We start from the raw sequence: 16,267 nt of genomic DNA on the forward strand, positions 1-16,267 counted from the left end.
ACTATAATGGAAAAGAATATAAAAAAGAATGTATATATATGTATAACTGAATCACTTTGCTGTACAGCAGAAATTAACACATTGTAACTGAAATGAAAACTACATTAGAAGGAATCAATAGCAGAATAACTGAGGCAGAACAACAGATAAGTGACCTGGAAGACACAATGGTGGAACTCACTGCTGCAGAACAGAATAAAGAACAAAGAATGAAAAGAAATGGAGACAGCCTAAGAGACCTCTGGGACAGCATTAAACACAACAACATTCGCATTATAGGGGTCCCAGAAGGAGAAGACAGAGAGAAAGAACCTGAGAAAATATCTGAAGAGATTATAGTCAAAAACTTCCATAACATGGGAAAGGAAGTAGCCACCCAAGTCCAGGAAGCACAGCGAGTCCCATACAGGATAAACCCAAGGAGAAACACGCTGAGACACATAGTAATCAAATTGGCAAAAATTAAAGACAAAGAAAAATTATTGAAAGCAGCAAGGGAAAAACAACAAATAACATACAAGGGAACTCCCATAAGGTTAACAGCTGATTTCTCAGCAGAAGCTCTACAAGCCAGAAGGGTGTGGCATGATATACTTAAAGTGATGAAAGGGAGGAAGCTACAACCAAGACTACTCTACCCGGCAAGAATCTCATTCAGATTCGATGGAGAAATCAAAAGCGTTACAGACAAGCAAAAGCTAAGAGAATTCAGCACCACCAAACCAGCTCTACAACAAATGCTAAAAGAACTTCTCTAAGTGGGAAACATAAGAGAAGAAAAGGACCTACAAAACCAAACCCAAAACAATTAAGAAAATGGGCATAGGAACATACATATTGATAATTATCTTAAACGTGAAAGGATTAAATGCTCCAAGCAAAAGACACAGGCTTGCTGAATGGATACGAAAACAACACCCATATATATGCTGTCTACAAGAGACTCACTTCAGACCTAGGGACACATACAGACTGAAAGTGAGGGGATGGAAAAAGATATTCCATGCAAATGGAAATCAAAAGAAAGCTTGAGCAGCTATACTCATATCAGATAAAAAAGACTTTAAAATAAAGAATGTTACAAGAGACAAGAAAGAACACTCAATAATGATCAAGGGATCAATCCAAGAAGAAGATATAACAATTATAAATATATATGCACCCAACATAGGAGCACCTCAATACATAAGGCAACTGCTAACAGCTATAAAAGAGGAAATTGACAGTAACACAATAATAGTGGGGGACTTTAACACCTATGGACAGATCATCCAAAATGAAAATAAATAAGGAAACAGAAGCTTTAAATGACACAATAGACCAGATAGATTTGATATTTATAGGACGTTCCATCAAAAAACAGCAGATTACACTTTCTTCTCAAGGGCTCACAGAACATTCTCCAGGATAGGTCACATCTTGGGTCACAACTCAAGCCTCAGTAAATTTGAGAAAATTGAAATCATATCAAGCATATGTTCTGACCATAATGCTGTGAGATTAGACATGAATTACAGGGGAAAAACACAAACACATGGAGGCTAAAAATACGTTACTAGATAACCAATAGACCACTGAAGAAATCAAAGAGGAAATCAAAAAATACCTAGAGAAAGATGACAATGAAAACACGATGATCCAAAACCTATGGGATACAGCAAAAGCAGTTCTAAGAGGGAAGTTTATAGCTATACAAGCCTACCTCAAGAAACAAGAAAAATCTCAAGTAAACAATCTAACATTACACCTAAAGGAACCAGAGAAAGAAGAACAAACAAAACCCAAAGTTAGCAGAAGGAAAGAAATCATAAAGATCAGAGCAGAAATAAATGAAATAGAAACAAAGAAAACAACAGCAAAGATCAATAAAACTAAAAGCTGGTTCTTTGAGAAGATAAACAGAATTGATAAACCATTAGCCAGACTCATCAAGAAAAAGAGGGAGAGGACTCAAATCAATAAAATTAGAAATGAAAAAGGAGAAGTTACAACAGACACCACAGAAATACAAAGCATCCTAAGAGACTACTACAAGCAACTTTATGCCAATAAAATGGACAACGTGGAAGAAATGCGCAAATTCTTAGAAAGGTATAACTTTCCAATACTGAACCCGGAAGACACAGAAAATATGAACAGACCATTCACAAGTAATGAAATTGAAACTGTGATTAAAAATCTTCCAACAAACAAAAGTCCAGGACCAGATGGCTTCACAGGTGAATTCTATCAAACATTTAGAGGAGAGCTAACACCCATCCTTCTCAAACTCTTCCAAAAAATTGCAGAGGCAGGAATACTCCCAAACTCATTCTATGAGGCCACCATCACCCTGATACCAAAACAGACAAAGATACTACGAAAAAAGAAAATTACAGACCAATATCACTGATGAATATAGATGCAAAAATCCTCAACAAAATACCAGCAAACAGAATCCAACAACACATTAATAGGATCATACACCATCATCAAGTGGGATTTATCCCAGGGATGCAAGGATTCTTCAATATATGCAAATCAATCGATGTGATACACCATATTAACAAATTGAAGAATAAAAACCATATGATCATCTCAATAGATGCAGAAAAAGCTTATGACAAAATTCAACACCCATTTATGATAAAAACTCTCCAGAAAGTGGGCATAGAGGGAACCTACCTCAACATAATAAAGGCCATATACGACAAACCCACAGCAAACATCATTCTCAATGGTGAAAAACTGAAAGCATTTCCTCTAAGATCAGGAACAAGACAAGGATATCCACTCTCACCACTATTATTCAACATAGTTTTGGAAGTCCTAGCCACAGCAGAGAAGAAAAAGAAAGAAAAGGAATACAAATTGGAAATGAAAAGTAAAACTGTCACTCCTTGCAGATGACATGATACTATACATAGAGAATCCTAAAAATGCCACCAGAAAACTACTAGAGCTAATCAATGAATTTGTTTAAGTTGCAGGATACAAAATTAATGCACAGAAATCTCTTGCATTCCTATACACTAATGATGAAATATCTGAAAGAGAAATTATGGAAACACTCTCATTTACCATTGCAACAGAAAGAATAAAATACCTAGGAATAAACCTACCTAGGGAGACAAAAGACCTGTATGCAGAAAACTATAAGACACTGATGAAAGAAATTAAAGATGATACTAACAGCTGGAGATATATACCACGTTCTTGGATTGGAAGAATCAATATTGTGGAAATGACTATACTACCCAAAAGCAATCTACAGATTCAATGCAATCCCTATCAAATTACCAACGGCATTTTTTACGGAACTGGAACAAATAATCTTAAAATTTGTATGGAGACACAAAAGACCCCAAATAGCCAAAGCAGTCTTGAAGTAAAAAAACGGAGCTGTAAGAATCAGACTCCCTGACTTCAGACTATACCACAAAGCTACAGTGATCAAGACAATATGGTACTGGCACAAAAACAGAAACATAGATCAATGGAACAAGATAGAAAGCCCAGAGGTAAACCCATGCACCTATGTTCAACTAATCTATGACAAAGGAGACAAAGATATACAGTGGAGAAAAGACAGTCTCTTCAATAAGTGGTGCTGGGAAAACTGGACAGCTACATGTAAAAGAATGAAGTTAGAACACTCCCTAACACCATACACAAAAATAAACTCAAAATGGATTCGAGACCTAAATGTAAGACTGGACACTATAAAACTCTTAGAGGAAAACATAGGAAGAACACTCTTTGACATAAATCACAGCAAGATCTTTTTTGATCCACCTCCTAGAGTAATGGAAATAAAAACAAAAATAAACAAATGGGACCTAATGAAACTTCAAAGCTTTTGCACAGCAAAGGAAACCATAAACAAGATGAAAAGACAACTCTCAGAATGGGAGAAAATATTTGCAGACTAATCAACAAAGGATTAATCTCCAAAATATATAAACAGCTAATGCAGCTCAATATTAAAGAAACAAACAACCCAATCCAAAAATGGGCAGAAGACCTAAATAGACATTTCTCCAAAGAAGAAATACAGATGGCCAAGAAGCACATGAATAGCTGCTCAACATCGCTAATTATTAGAGAAATGCAAATCAAAACTACAATGAGGTATCACCTCACACCAGTTAGAATGGGCATCATCAGAAAATCTACAAACAACAAATGCTGGAGAGGGTGTGGAGAAAAGGGAGCCCTCTTGCACTGTTGGTGGGAATGTAAATTGATATGGCCACTATGGAGAACAGTATGGAAGTTCCTTAAAAAACTAAAAATAGAATTACCATATGACCCAGCAATCCCACTACTGGGCATATACCCAGAGAAAACCATAATTCAAAAAGACACATGCACCCCAATGTTCACTGCAGCACTATTTACAATAGCCAGATCACGGAAGCAACCTAAATGCCCATCGACAGACGAATGGATAAAGAAGATGTGGTACATATATACAATGGAATATTACTCAGCCAGAAATTGAGTCATTTGTTGAGACATGGATGGATCTAGAGACTGTCAGAGAGAGTGAAGTAAGTCAGAAAGGGAAAAACAAATATCGTATATTAACGCATGTATGTGGAACCTAGAAAAATGGTACAGATGAACCGGTTTGCAGGGCAGAAGTTGAGACACAGATGTAGAGAACAAACGTATGGACACCAAGGGGGGAAAACCGCGGTGGGTGGTGTGCTGAATTGGGTGATTGGGATTGACATGTATACACTGATGTGTATAAAACTGATGACTAATAAGAACCTGCAGTATAAAAAAACAAACCAAAAAAACAACTAATACTAAACTTTCTTTGGGTTATTTGTATGGAAATATGTTAATATAACTGTTTCAGACATTACATGAAATTTCTAAAAATCTTATATGTTCTGGGATAATGTTATGTCATAATTCTAATTACTTTAAAATGTATATCTCAGAAATAACTAAATTTCCTTGTCAATTACATTATTATGAACTTTCATCAAATCTTTAACTGTGGTCATTTTTAAGTCTTTTGTCATTTACAGACAGTTCTGGGTGTACTCTGATGCTTTTGCAAAAATGTTCCTATAAAAGGGTTTCATCTTCAGGGAATTCATGGAAAAGACTCTGACAAGTACAGGTTTCTGGTAACTGACTATACTGCTGAATTGAATGAATGAGCATTTTCAGAACTCTAATGGAAAACTGATGAATTCATAAAAGTGCTAACAAAAGATCAAGATTAAAAAAAATTAATTACATGGGACTGAGTGTACTGATGAGGATGATTATAATTTTTGTGACTTTCTGTTTGAATTAAAAAAAAAGACCCAACACAGCCATAAATAAATAAATATTAAAAGAAAAAAAACTCACTGGATTTTCCAACTTGAATATTGGGATTGAAATAAAAACATATCAAAATCAAAAAAAAAGAAATTAACACATTGTAAATCAACTATATTTCAATTAAAAACTGGGAAAAATATTAAAAACAATGTTCCAAGCTTTATGATAGAATATGATGCAAACATTATTTTTGAAGATTACTTAATGATACCAGAAAAAATGCATCATATCGTATTAAGTGAAAAAGGCTGTTTATTAAACTGCATTTATTGCATAATCCCCAGTTTTGTAATCATGACTTCTATGTCTTCTTCTACGTCAGCTGCTAAAAATGTGAACAGATGGAGCTTGGACCATATGCCATGGAAGGTCCACCACAGTGAGCCTCTCTCTTCAAGCTTGATGGTTCTAGTGTCATGATTCCATCAACTGAATATTCGTGTAGCAACGGCTCTCTAATGTTTCCTGGGGGAGGCTGCCTAAGAATCACCTTGAGATATAGTTTATAAAAACAAAAAACAGATTTCTCAGTCTCATCCACAGAGATTCCAATTCATAAGGTCTGGGATGAAGCCCTGGAATCTGTTTCCGAAGGTGTCCTGGTGATCCTGACCCACAGACAGATCCAGGAACCACAGCTCTCTAGTTCACAATTTTCCAAGGTTTTGAAAAGTACATTGAATGCCTTTTAGAAGTAAGCTTCTAGATGTCACTTCTCCTAATCCTCGGGTACCGCTGCCCTTTGTCAGGTAGACGATGTAATGAGTGGATGAGAGGCCAACCTACGGCGTCTCGCCGAGCTGACTGATGCTGCCAATGCCACACTCAACCTGGCCGGTACCGCCCCCCCCCCCCCCCCGAATCCTTGCTCCAAGTCCTGCCTCCTCTTGGGCTTCTGAAATGCCAGCCGCTCCCCCTCCACGGGCCCCTTCCATCAACTTCTAACTCTGCTGAGGCCATGCTCATCAACCAAACCTCCGGAATGCCTGTGACCAGGGCACGATTCCTCGCCTTCAGTGCCCAGCTGCTGAGAGTTTTCTATATTTGACGCTTCACCTCCCACTCATTCCTCAACCCTCTGCCACCTGGCTTCCATCACCACCACCTACTGACTCTTACCAAGGTCACCCTGGCTCCTGGTGGCTAATCCACTGGTTCCGCTTCCCCAAGGCAGCTGATGCTGCTGACCACCCAGCCCTCGTTCCCTGGCTTTTGTAGGGGTCGTCTTCTGTTTCACCTGTCTAGCGTCCATTTCCCCTATTTGATAGCCGTGCCCTGAGAAGCTGCCTCTCCCCACCCTTAGTCCGTGAGGTTTGGGGGCTGACCACCCCACTCCAGGCACGGGTACTTCATTCCCCTGGCTCGAGAGACTGGTGCAAGGATGGGCAGATGGCCAAAGTTGAGCCAATAAAACTCAAACCTGAGACTTTCCGTGAAACTATGGGGAAAGGGGTTCTCTTTTTTCCTACTGGGGTTGCTGAGCCGGCAGAATGTGAGTCTGGAATTAGAGAGGGTCTGCCCACCCCACGAGGAACTGCCTGAGAAGGAAGCCAGCGTGAGGAAGGCAGCAGAGCTGAGACAGCGAGTCCTGATGGCACCACGTGGGGTCCTAGGCCAGGCCTGAAGCCAGCACAGCCTGGTTCAAACACTTTTGTGAGAAAAGGTATACCTTTTTTTTTTTTAACAGATTTTATTTTTTAGAGTGGTTTTACGTTCACAGCAAAATTGAGTGGACAATACAGAGGTTTCCCACACACCCCCTGCCTTGACATATGCATCGCCTCCCCCATCATCAACATCCCCCAGTAGAGTGGTGCGCTTATTACAACTGATGAACCCACCCTGACACAGCATTATCACCAGGAGTCCACAGTTTACATTAGGGTTCACTCTTGGTGATGTACATTCTATGGGCTAAGGTATACCTTTTTACTTAAGATTTTTTTAGTTGAATTGCTGTCACTTGCAAGCAAAACAGCCCTAAGATGGCTCTGAACCATCATCCTCCCCTGGCATTACTCCACCTACCTGGTGACATTTTCCCCAGCGTCTCCACAAGCTCCTCTTCCTCTCATTCCAGACCCATGTCTGACCCCTCACGGACTCTACACCTGGGTGTCCACTTACGCACAGGCTTAAATCTAAACTCGTAAGTATGCCCCTACTCTTCCTCCTCTTGTGTCCCCATCTCAGCGGATAGCTCAACCACCTACCCGGTTACCCAAACCTGGGCCTCATCAGTGACACTTTCTCACTTTCCCTTCCCCGTCTCCTTGGGGCAGCAAATTCTGGCTCATTCCGTAGGGTTCAGCTTTTAGGTTGTATCCTCAGGGAGGCCTTTTCCAACATCCAAACCTGCAGGAAGGGTCCCTCCTATGCACCCATCCCAAACTGTGCTTTAGTGTCAACAGCTCTTGTCACCCAGATTCCTCACAGTTTGATTCTTCTCCATAGTCTGTGATAGCTGGACCCATCCCTGAAATCAATAGTATTTGAATAAAGAAACACTAGGCTGTGTAGGTATGATCTTATATTGTATATTGTAAATAAAGTCTATTGTTTGGTGAAAATTAAATATTTCAGTATCTCGGTGAGATCTGTAAAAGGTATGGTACTTGACACACGCTACTATGATTTTCAGGGGTCCAGCACTTGAATGGGGGTGAGAACCACTCAACTGGACACACAGTGTTTCCCTAAAGGAACTTTTTAAGATTATTTTTGATGTGGACCATTTAGTTTTGAAGTCTTTACTGAATTTGTTACAATATTGCTTCTGTTTTATGTTTTGTTTTTTTGGCCCCAAGGCATGTGGGATCTCAGCTCCCTGACCAGGGATCGAACCCGCACCCCCTGCATTGGAAGGTGAAGTCTTAACCACTGGACCACCAACCAGACTGCCTCCTAGTGAGTGCCTTCACTTCTCTTTAATAACTGAGTCTAGAGCCTATCAAAGGAATGGAGCAGAGCTTTGTCCTTAAACAAAATCTATTTCCCCCCATTTTTGAAAACTGGGACATTTGTCTGCTTCCAATTTTCTGATACTTTGCATATTCTTCATAATTTCTTACAAATCACCAAACACAGTCCTTAGAGCACAACTGCAAGTTCGTCCTATAAGGGCCTCCCATCTATCTATCCAACCGGGTATTTACTCGGTCTTGCCTGTGCCAGGCCCTGGAGAGCTCCTCACAGTCTGGGTTTGAGTCCCTCTCAAACATGGCTGGGCTCCCTTTACCATCCCTGGGGCATTTTCTTTGAGAGAAAAGGAGGAAGCCAAATAATAGCTGAGTAGTTCTGCTTTCTGTTAATGTTATAGCAAGAGTTCCAAGCAGTGAGCCTATCACTTCCTGATTCTTTTTCTTGTTCTAATCATACCTAAAAAGGCTTTTTTATTGTCTGAGGCATTTTTGCCCTCTCAGCCCACTCACTCCAGCTTCTTAGTGCTTTGTACTGTCCATAAACCTTGTTTTCACCCTTGTGTGTAGAAACCCTGCTCCCTTTTCCCCTATTAATGCTATATTTAATATTTAAAGTTTTAAAGCATAATTATTTTTTCAAGCATTTTATAGGAAACCATCATACCTTGATTTTACTAACTTGAGTGTTATGAAGAATGTACCTTTATACACTGACAAGACCATACAAGGAAACAAGCGTAGGGATGGTGCAATGGCTATTTGTACTCCTTTTTTCTCGGGTCTACTCCTTAGTTCCTTCTGTCCTTGTGTTCTTTCAGCTTATTCCCACTTTTTTTTTCATTCGTTTTCTTTCTGGCATCCATTTTTATTTTCAATTATTGTACACAAATGCAGAAATTACCTGACTAGCACTAACTGCAGAATTTATAGAAAGTAAATAAATCACAGGATGCTTAATACTGAAAGACTGAATTGTTTTATATTTTTTATCGAGATATAATTCATATACCATAAAATTCACTTTTAAAAGGCACAATTCTGTGGTTTTTAGTATACTCACAGAGTTGTGAAACTAATACGACTATCTAATTTCAAAACATTTTTATCACCCAAAAAGAAACACTGTACCCATTAGAAGTCACTTCCTATTCTTTTTTGCAGTGTGGATATCCAGTTGTCCCACCATCATTTGTTAAAAAGAATATTTTCCCCCATTGAATTGTCTTGGAACCCTTGTAAAAACAAATTTATCATAGATGTATGGGTTTATTTCTGGACTCTCAATTCTATTCAGTTGATCTATATGTTTATCTTTAGCTAGTATCACACTGTCTTGTTTACTGTAGCTTTGTGGTAAGTTTTGAAATCAGAAGTATGAGAAATGCAATTTTTTTTTCAAGATTGTTTTGGCTATTCTGGATCCCTTACACTTCCATGTGAATTTTAGGATCAGCTTGTCAATTTCTGTAAAGAAGGCAACTGGGATTTTGCTAGGGATTGCCGTGAATCTGCAGGTCACTTTGAGTACTTCTGCCATTCTAAAAATATTAAGTTTTCCAATCCATGAACATGGAATGTCTTTCTTTTTTTTTTTTAAGGCTTTCTTTAATTTCTTTCAACAAAGTTTTATAGTTTTCAGTGCATAAGTTTTACATTACTTTTGTTAAATTTATTCCTAAGTACTTTATTTTTTAAGGTGCTATTATAAATGGAATTTTCTTAATTTCATTTTCAGATTGTTCATTGCTAGTGTATAGAAATATAATTGATTCTGTATATTAATCTTATATCCTGACATCTTGCTGAACTTGTTAGTTTTAAGAGTTTTTTAAGGCTTTTCCTAAATCTTTAGGATTTTTCTACATACAGGATCATGTCCTCTGTGAATAGAGATGGTTTTACTTCTTCCTTTCCAATCTACATGCCTTCTGTTTCTTTTTCTTGCCTAATTTCCTTGGTCTCTACCCTTTAAAAGCCTATATAGCTTCCTGAGTGACTTCCTTTTTTTTTTTCCGTATTAGAATAAATTTTTTGAGAGAACAGGACAGGGTGTAGGAGGAAGAGAGAAAGTGGAGCTCTTAAAAATCAGAAGTTGTGGGCTTCCCTGGTGGCACAGTGGTTGAGAGTCCACCTGCAGATGCAGGGGACACGGGTTCGTGCCCCGGTCCGGGAGGATCCCACATACCGCGGAGCGGCTGTGCCTGTGAGCCATGGCCGCTGAGCCTGCGTGTCCGGAGCCTGTGCTCCGCAACGGGAGAGGCCACAACAGTGAGAGGCCTGCGTACCGCAAAAAAAAAATTAACAAAACCAGAAGTTGCAGTTGTGTGGTTTGAATGGATTTCTGGTGAACCTCGCATCCTCTCAGGGGAAATGTCTTCCTTCATAGCACCTGGGCCCAGGGACTTTTCTGGGGGAATCTCTGAAATCTGTTTTCCTCAGGTTTTGGACATAAGCCTGGCTGAACCCAATATCCAGCCTTCCTTGGCTGTTAAAGAGTCTACCATGACATGGCCACTTCCCCCGTGCCCATCTCTTCTCCTTCTCTGGTCAGTTCTTTCCTGCTGGTCAGAGGCAGAGCACCAACAGTTCCTCCCATTGCATCCTCTGTCTTCTGAGAAATAAAACTGTCAACGAGACAATAGGCTGTTTGTTTCTACCTCCAAAAGACTTTGACAAACATCTCCTGAAGTTCTGGGCCAGCTTTGTGACCCATGTGAGGAGAGTCCACCAAGACTCTCCTTCTATCCATCCTCCTCCTCACACTTGAGTCCTTCATGGTGATCTTCCATGCAGGAATGAGCACAACTTCTTGACACTCAGGTTCTCCATCCACCCCATTTAGGAGACCTCTTCGTTAGAACACAGCACACACTTAATTTCTTCACTCTTGGTGAATGTCCTGGCTCACCATGTTTCAGTGGGGCTCTTAGTTCATCCCAGTTATGGGACAAAAGGAAGCAAGAGTAAGGTTTCATCAAGGGTGTGGAATGTACATCAAAGGTCTTGCTGAGTGGCTTTACAAGGAGAGAAGTTTCCCTCCATATCAGTGAAGGTTCTGTGTTACCAGTGACCTCTTGGGATATGCAGGAAGCCAGGTAGATAAGAATCTCTGACTATGCAGATAGGTGCACCCCATAGTCAAGTATGAGCTTCCAGTGCTCACTGGCTAAAAGCAAACCACCCAGGCACTGAGAAAAGACAGCCACGGATGCAGGCATGTTCCAGGACTATCAGCACCCTGGGCCAACACCTCTGGCCCCCAGTTCCAGTGCAGGACTCTAGAGGGCAGCTGCCCTTTTGTTTGGGGCTTTCCTCCCAGAAGCTACATCTTTTCCTCCTAGCTCCACTCTGAAACCAAACTCCCGTCTCCGGTGCTCACCAACCTTCCTGTCTACCCTGATTTTCTTCTACCCTGTCTACCTCACAGGTCCACTTTTGTGCCTGCTGCCTAACAATAAAGTCACTTTGTCGTTAGGGAAGGTCTCAAGAGCAAGTGACTTCCTGATAAGGTGACTCCTCCCTCACCCTGGTGTTGCACATGGGGCTCCAGTGCCTCCTGAGAAGTAGTTCATTTGGATGGAGTTGCCAGACCTCAAAATCCATCTTTAAACTATGCTTAGCTATTCCACAAAGCTCCCCCCAAATGATGAAACAGAAAAACAGTAAACTGAAAAAAAGATCGATTCATGTTCCTGTGGGTTTGTTCTCCTGCCTTTGGCTTGCTTACTATCCAGGCTGTGGGAGCAGAGAGAGTGCCTCATCACATCCGGGTTGACATAGTATCAACCATGGCTCCCGAATCACACAATAAAGCTCTCATGGCAAGGACAGATGGGAGGAACTACTCAGGGTGCTGTGAACATGCCACCGCTAATGTCTGAGACTATTATAACAATGCTTACCTTCTTATCCTTTATTTGTATATTTCAAAAAAAAAAGTCCACCTACCACTCTTGTACCACTTGGTCATAATACTTCATTGTCCCACATACTTAAAAACTGGTTAGTATTACTGAGACCTTAAATGTATTGTGCCTCATCTTTCAAGGTATCAGTTACTGTAATATTTCTACGGTTCATTTTGAGTGTCTTAGGTGACATATTTAATATTGTTTTCAGCTTACTAATAAGCACCAAATAGAGCAATTTAAAATTATTTTCTTCCATCTTCCTTCACATTCAATTTACTGCCTAGAACTATATTTCAATATAGTGTATTTGTTTTACTGAATTCATTCATAGTGTATCTGCAGGCCTATATTTTCTGTAGTGACAACTACTCTATTTGTGGGAACTATTTAGGTCACTGGAAGGGAGAAAAAGAGGTCACTACTTAATAGAAATGGCATGTATCCAAATACCAATGCAGTTTTCTGAACACCTGTTGAACATCAATGATGAAGAGACTGTTACAATTTCCAAAACCCTGGATCAAAACCTTAAATGATTACTTTGTTTCAACTGACACAGTTTAACCCAGGAAAACAAGTCTCCTAACCAAAGAAAGTGAGTCTTAATATGCCAGCTGCTTTAAAAGTAAAATAGCCTCTTCAAAAAGCTATCTGTTACAATGTAAATGATTTCCCATCAAAAATCACTAGGAAGGAGCTATACGATTTGAATGTCAAGGCATGCACAGTAACTGTTTGCTTTTGGAGACACAGCGAGCATGACAATATTTTCAGCTGTCAAGGGTGAGGGAGGAGGGACTGACCCACCTAAGAAATGGAAACTAACGAATAGTAATATGACACTCCCCCTTAGTTCCACTGGGCATCCGCTGGTGCGGCGGCTACACACAGCTAACTTCCTAACGCACGGTAAAGGGAGGCTGTGCAAGAGCTGAATGAAGGCGGCCTCTCTACCCTGTCCCCCGAACTCTGTGGTGGAGGCGGCGTGCAAGGACCGCAAGGGAAGGAGGAGTGGGCAATACCCTCTACTGTTGCCATTCATTCTTTCTTCCTTCCTTTCTTTCATTCATCCAACAAATAGTTATTCGCGGGGCACTGTGCTAGGGGCTTAACTTTCCAACTTTGACTCAATAACACATTCTGTTACCACACACCTCCGTCCCCATTTCCAGCCGTAGCCCTCACTAGCTCATCAAGAAGGTGCTTATTATAACCTCGCTTTCCCTCCCTTCCCCGGGTTCCCAGGCTAGGGTGACAAGATAATGCCAGCCAGAGGAGTGCCTTTCCAAAAGCAAAGAAGGAGGGCTCGGAGTACGCAGACAGGGGCGGGGGGCGGTTTCGAGGACCCTCCTGCCTGCGTAGGGAGAGCCAGCCCCTACTTTGTCGGCCGCGCCCCGGTTGGGGCTTCGGACACCCGGGCACCGCGCTCGGACGGGGAACCTGAGGTCACGCCGATACTGAAGGAGGAAGCAGCGGAGACGGGGTTCCTCCAAGGGGAAGTGTGCGCTGCAGGAAGCCCGAGGGAGGCGGGAGGCTGGTGACAACGAGCACACACGTGGGGAGGACCGCCTCCACCTAGGTGGTAGGGACAGGTTCGCAGGCAGGGGTGAAGAGCGGGCGGGGAGGGTTACCTGATGAACGTGGTCTTGCCCGTGCTGTACTGGCCCACCAGCAGGATCATGGGCTTGTTCTCAAAGTCGGCGTCCTCCAGCGCGGGCGAGTGGAACTCGTGGAAGCGGTACGCCTCCTCCAGCGGCAGCACCTTGCGCAGGTAGAGCGAGCGCAGGCCGCCCGTCACCGTCTGCACCGCGTCCGCGCCGCCCGCTCGTTCGCGCCCGCCCGCCTGCCGCCCCAACCAGCTAAACATCCTGCCGCCGGTCCGCCCGTCCGCACCCCGCGCTCGCCCTCTCAGTGCAGGTCCAGCGAACTGTCCCCACTCCGGACTCGACCCTCCCCAGCTCGCACTGAGCTGCCCAGGCCGCCCTAGCCACCGCCCGAGCTGGCCCCGCCTCGCGCCGTCTCAGCCAATCCCCAGTATCTACGTCACGGGACCTCGTTCACTATTCAGAAGGACTCTCTCAAGTCCTTCCTCATTGGGCTGCTACCAGCGCGGGTGGAGGGCCCAACCAATGGGGAGGAGGTTCTTAATGAATTATTGATGACGGAGCCCTCTGGAGGACTGGGAGGGGAAGAGGGTGTTTCTCGAAACCGCCAGCGCACTCTGGCCAGGTGGCGTAGGCTTCCGGGCAAATCTGAACTGGTAATAAAAGAGCCTCCGGAGGCTCCTTAGTCTCCGGGAACGTTTACTCATTCCAGCCCTATGGATGTCGATGCTGGGGACAAATGTTCAGAAAGTTGACAGGCAGGTTCTTTCTACCTACTGGCAGGTTATTACACACATTTTATTGGTGAAGAGACCCTGACTCACGGACACAATTGACAATATTTGAAGTAGGGGAAGTAGACTTCAATTTACTTGGGTATATGTTTCTCCACACTGCCTCCACTAAATTCTGGGTCGATTGAAGACCTTTTGCCCTTAGTTTTCTTTATCTGATTTTCTGTAAATTTGAAGATTTAGTTGTCCTCATTATTACAACCTCATTGCCACATAGTAACATAAAAAGACTGTTACCGCCTAGCTGTCTCTTTTTCAGGTGAAAAGGATACATCTAAATTGAGATTGGGAGAAATAATCAGCCATCACTTTTGGTGTCCTAGGTTACAGTTTTAAAATGTCTCAGTTGTTTCAGAGCATTTCTCAAATGTGGTGGAGGGGGGCACCTGCATAAGAATAACCTGGGATACTTGTTAAAAATGCAGATTTCTGGTCATCACCCCAGACCTACTGAATTAAAATACTGAAGAGGGTTGGAGCTCAACAACTACCCCCAGGTGATTCTGATGTATCCTAAATGTGAGGTAATAGGATCACAACAGACTTCTCACATTTGATAGCAATGCAGTCTGATTCAGTGGGTATGGGATGGGACCCAAGACTGCATTTCTAACAAGCCCCCAGGAGATGGATCTGCTTGTTCATGGATCAAGCAGATCCATGTGGTGGAGAGAACAGAATTTGGCATCAAAAGACCTGGGTTTGAATTCTGACTATATAAATTAATGGCTATGTGATCTTAAATGCAATGAGTTGTCTCTCTGCCTCAGTTTTCTTGTTTGTAAATTGGGAATTCCTTTGGAGTTGTGTGGATAAAGTATTTAGATGGAGCTATGTGTGACTAAGGAAGTGAAAAGAAAGCCAAGGGAAAATGTAGTTAGATATCTGCCTCATGTCAAAATAAAGATTGAAGTGTAAAAATAAAATGAAACCATAGACCTACTAGAAGAAGAACTACTACTTCAGAAGCTACTGAAGATTTGTAAAATTTGGAAGGGAAAAGCTTTTCTAATCAAAATCAAAGATAGAAATTATGAAAAAAAGAGTTGATAGATTTGTCAACAAAAAAGTAAAGGCTTCAATTTTTTTTAATACATACAAACAAACCCATATAAACATACTCTTGCCATGTGATCCAGAATTTGCTCTCCTTGGTATTTACCCAAATGAGTTGAAAACTTATGTCCACAGGAGAACTGCACACAAGTGTTTATAGCAGCTTTATTGATAATTGCCAAAACTTGGAAGCAACTAAGATGTCCTTAACGAGGTGAATGGGTAAGTAAACTGTGGTATGTTTAGACAATGAAATATTATTCAGCTAAAAAGAAATGAGTTATCAAGCCAGGAAAAGACGTGGAGGAAACTTAAACCTATATTACTAAGTGAAAGAAGCCAGTCTAAAAAGTCTACATACTATATTATTGCAACTGTATGACATTCTGGAAAAGGCAAAACTATGGAGACTGTAAAAAGATCAGTGGTTGCCAGGGGTTAGAGAGGAGGGAAGGATGAGTAGGAAGGGCACAGAAGGTTTGTAGGGCAGTGAAACTATTCTGTGTGATAATGTAATTGTGGATACATATAATTATACATTTGTCCAAATCCATAGAATATATAACACCAAGAGGGAACCCTAATGTAAACTGTGGATTTGGGGTGATAATCATGTGTCAGTGTAGGTTAGGTTCATTGATTGTAACATATGT

The 16,267-nt window shown here is 41.6% G+C and overlaps 1 protein-coding gene across 1 annotated transcript in view; it reads right to left on the minus strand.

Moving 5' to 3' along the window:
• The window catches only part of EHD4 (EH domain containing 4), an 89,652-nt gene extending 75,542 nt beyond the window's left edge, over nucleotides 1-14,110 (minus strand). Inside the window, exon 1 of the mRNA XM_082647884.1 lies at nucleotides 13,792-14,110. Within this exon, the coding sequence (XP_082504010.1) occupies nucleotides 13,792-14,027 (236 nt within the window). The 5' untranslated portion in view covers nucleotides 14,028-14,110. The remainder of the gene's footprint in view (nucleotides 1-13,791) is intronic.
• Between the last annotated feature and the right edge of the window lie 2,157 nt (nucleotides 14,111-16,267).

The sequence above is a fragment of the Grampus griseus genome (assembly GCF_964374135.1).
Source record: "Grampus griseus genome assembly, chromosome: 2".
Classification (NCBI taxonomy): domain Eukaryota; kingdom Metazoa; phylum Chordata; class Mammalia; order Artiodactyla; family Delphinidae; genus Grampus; species Grampus griseus.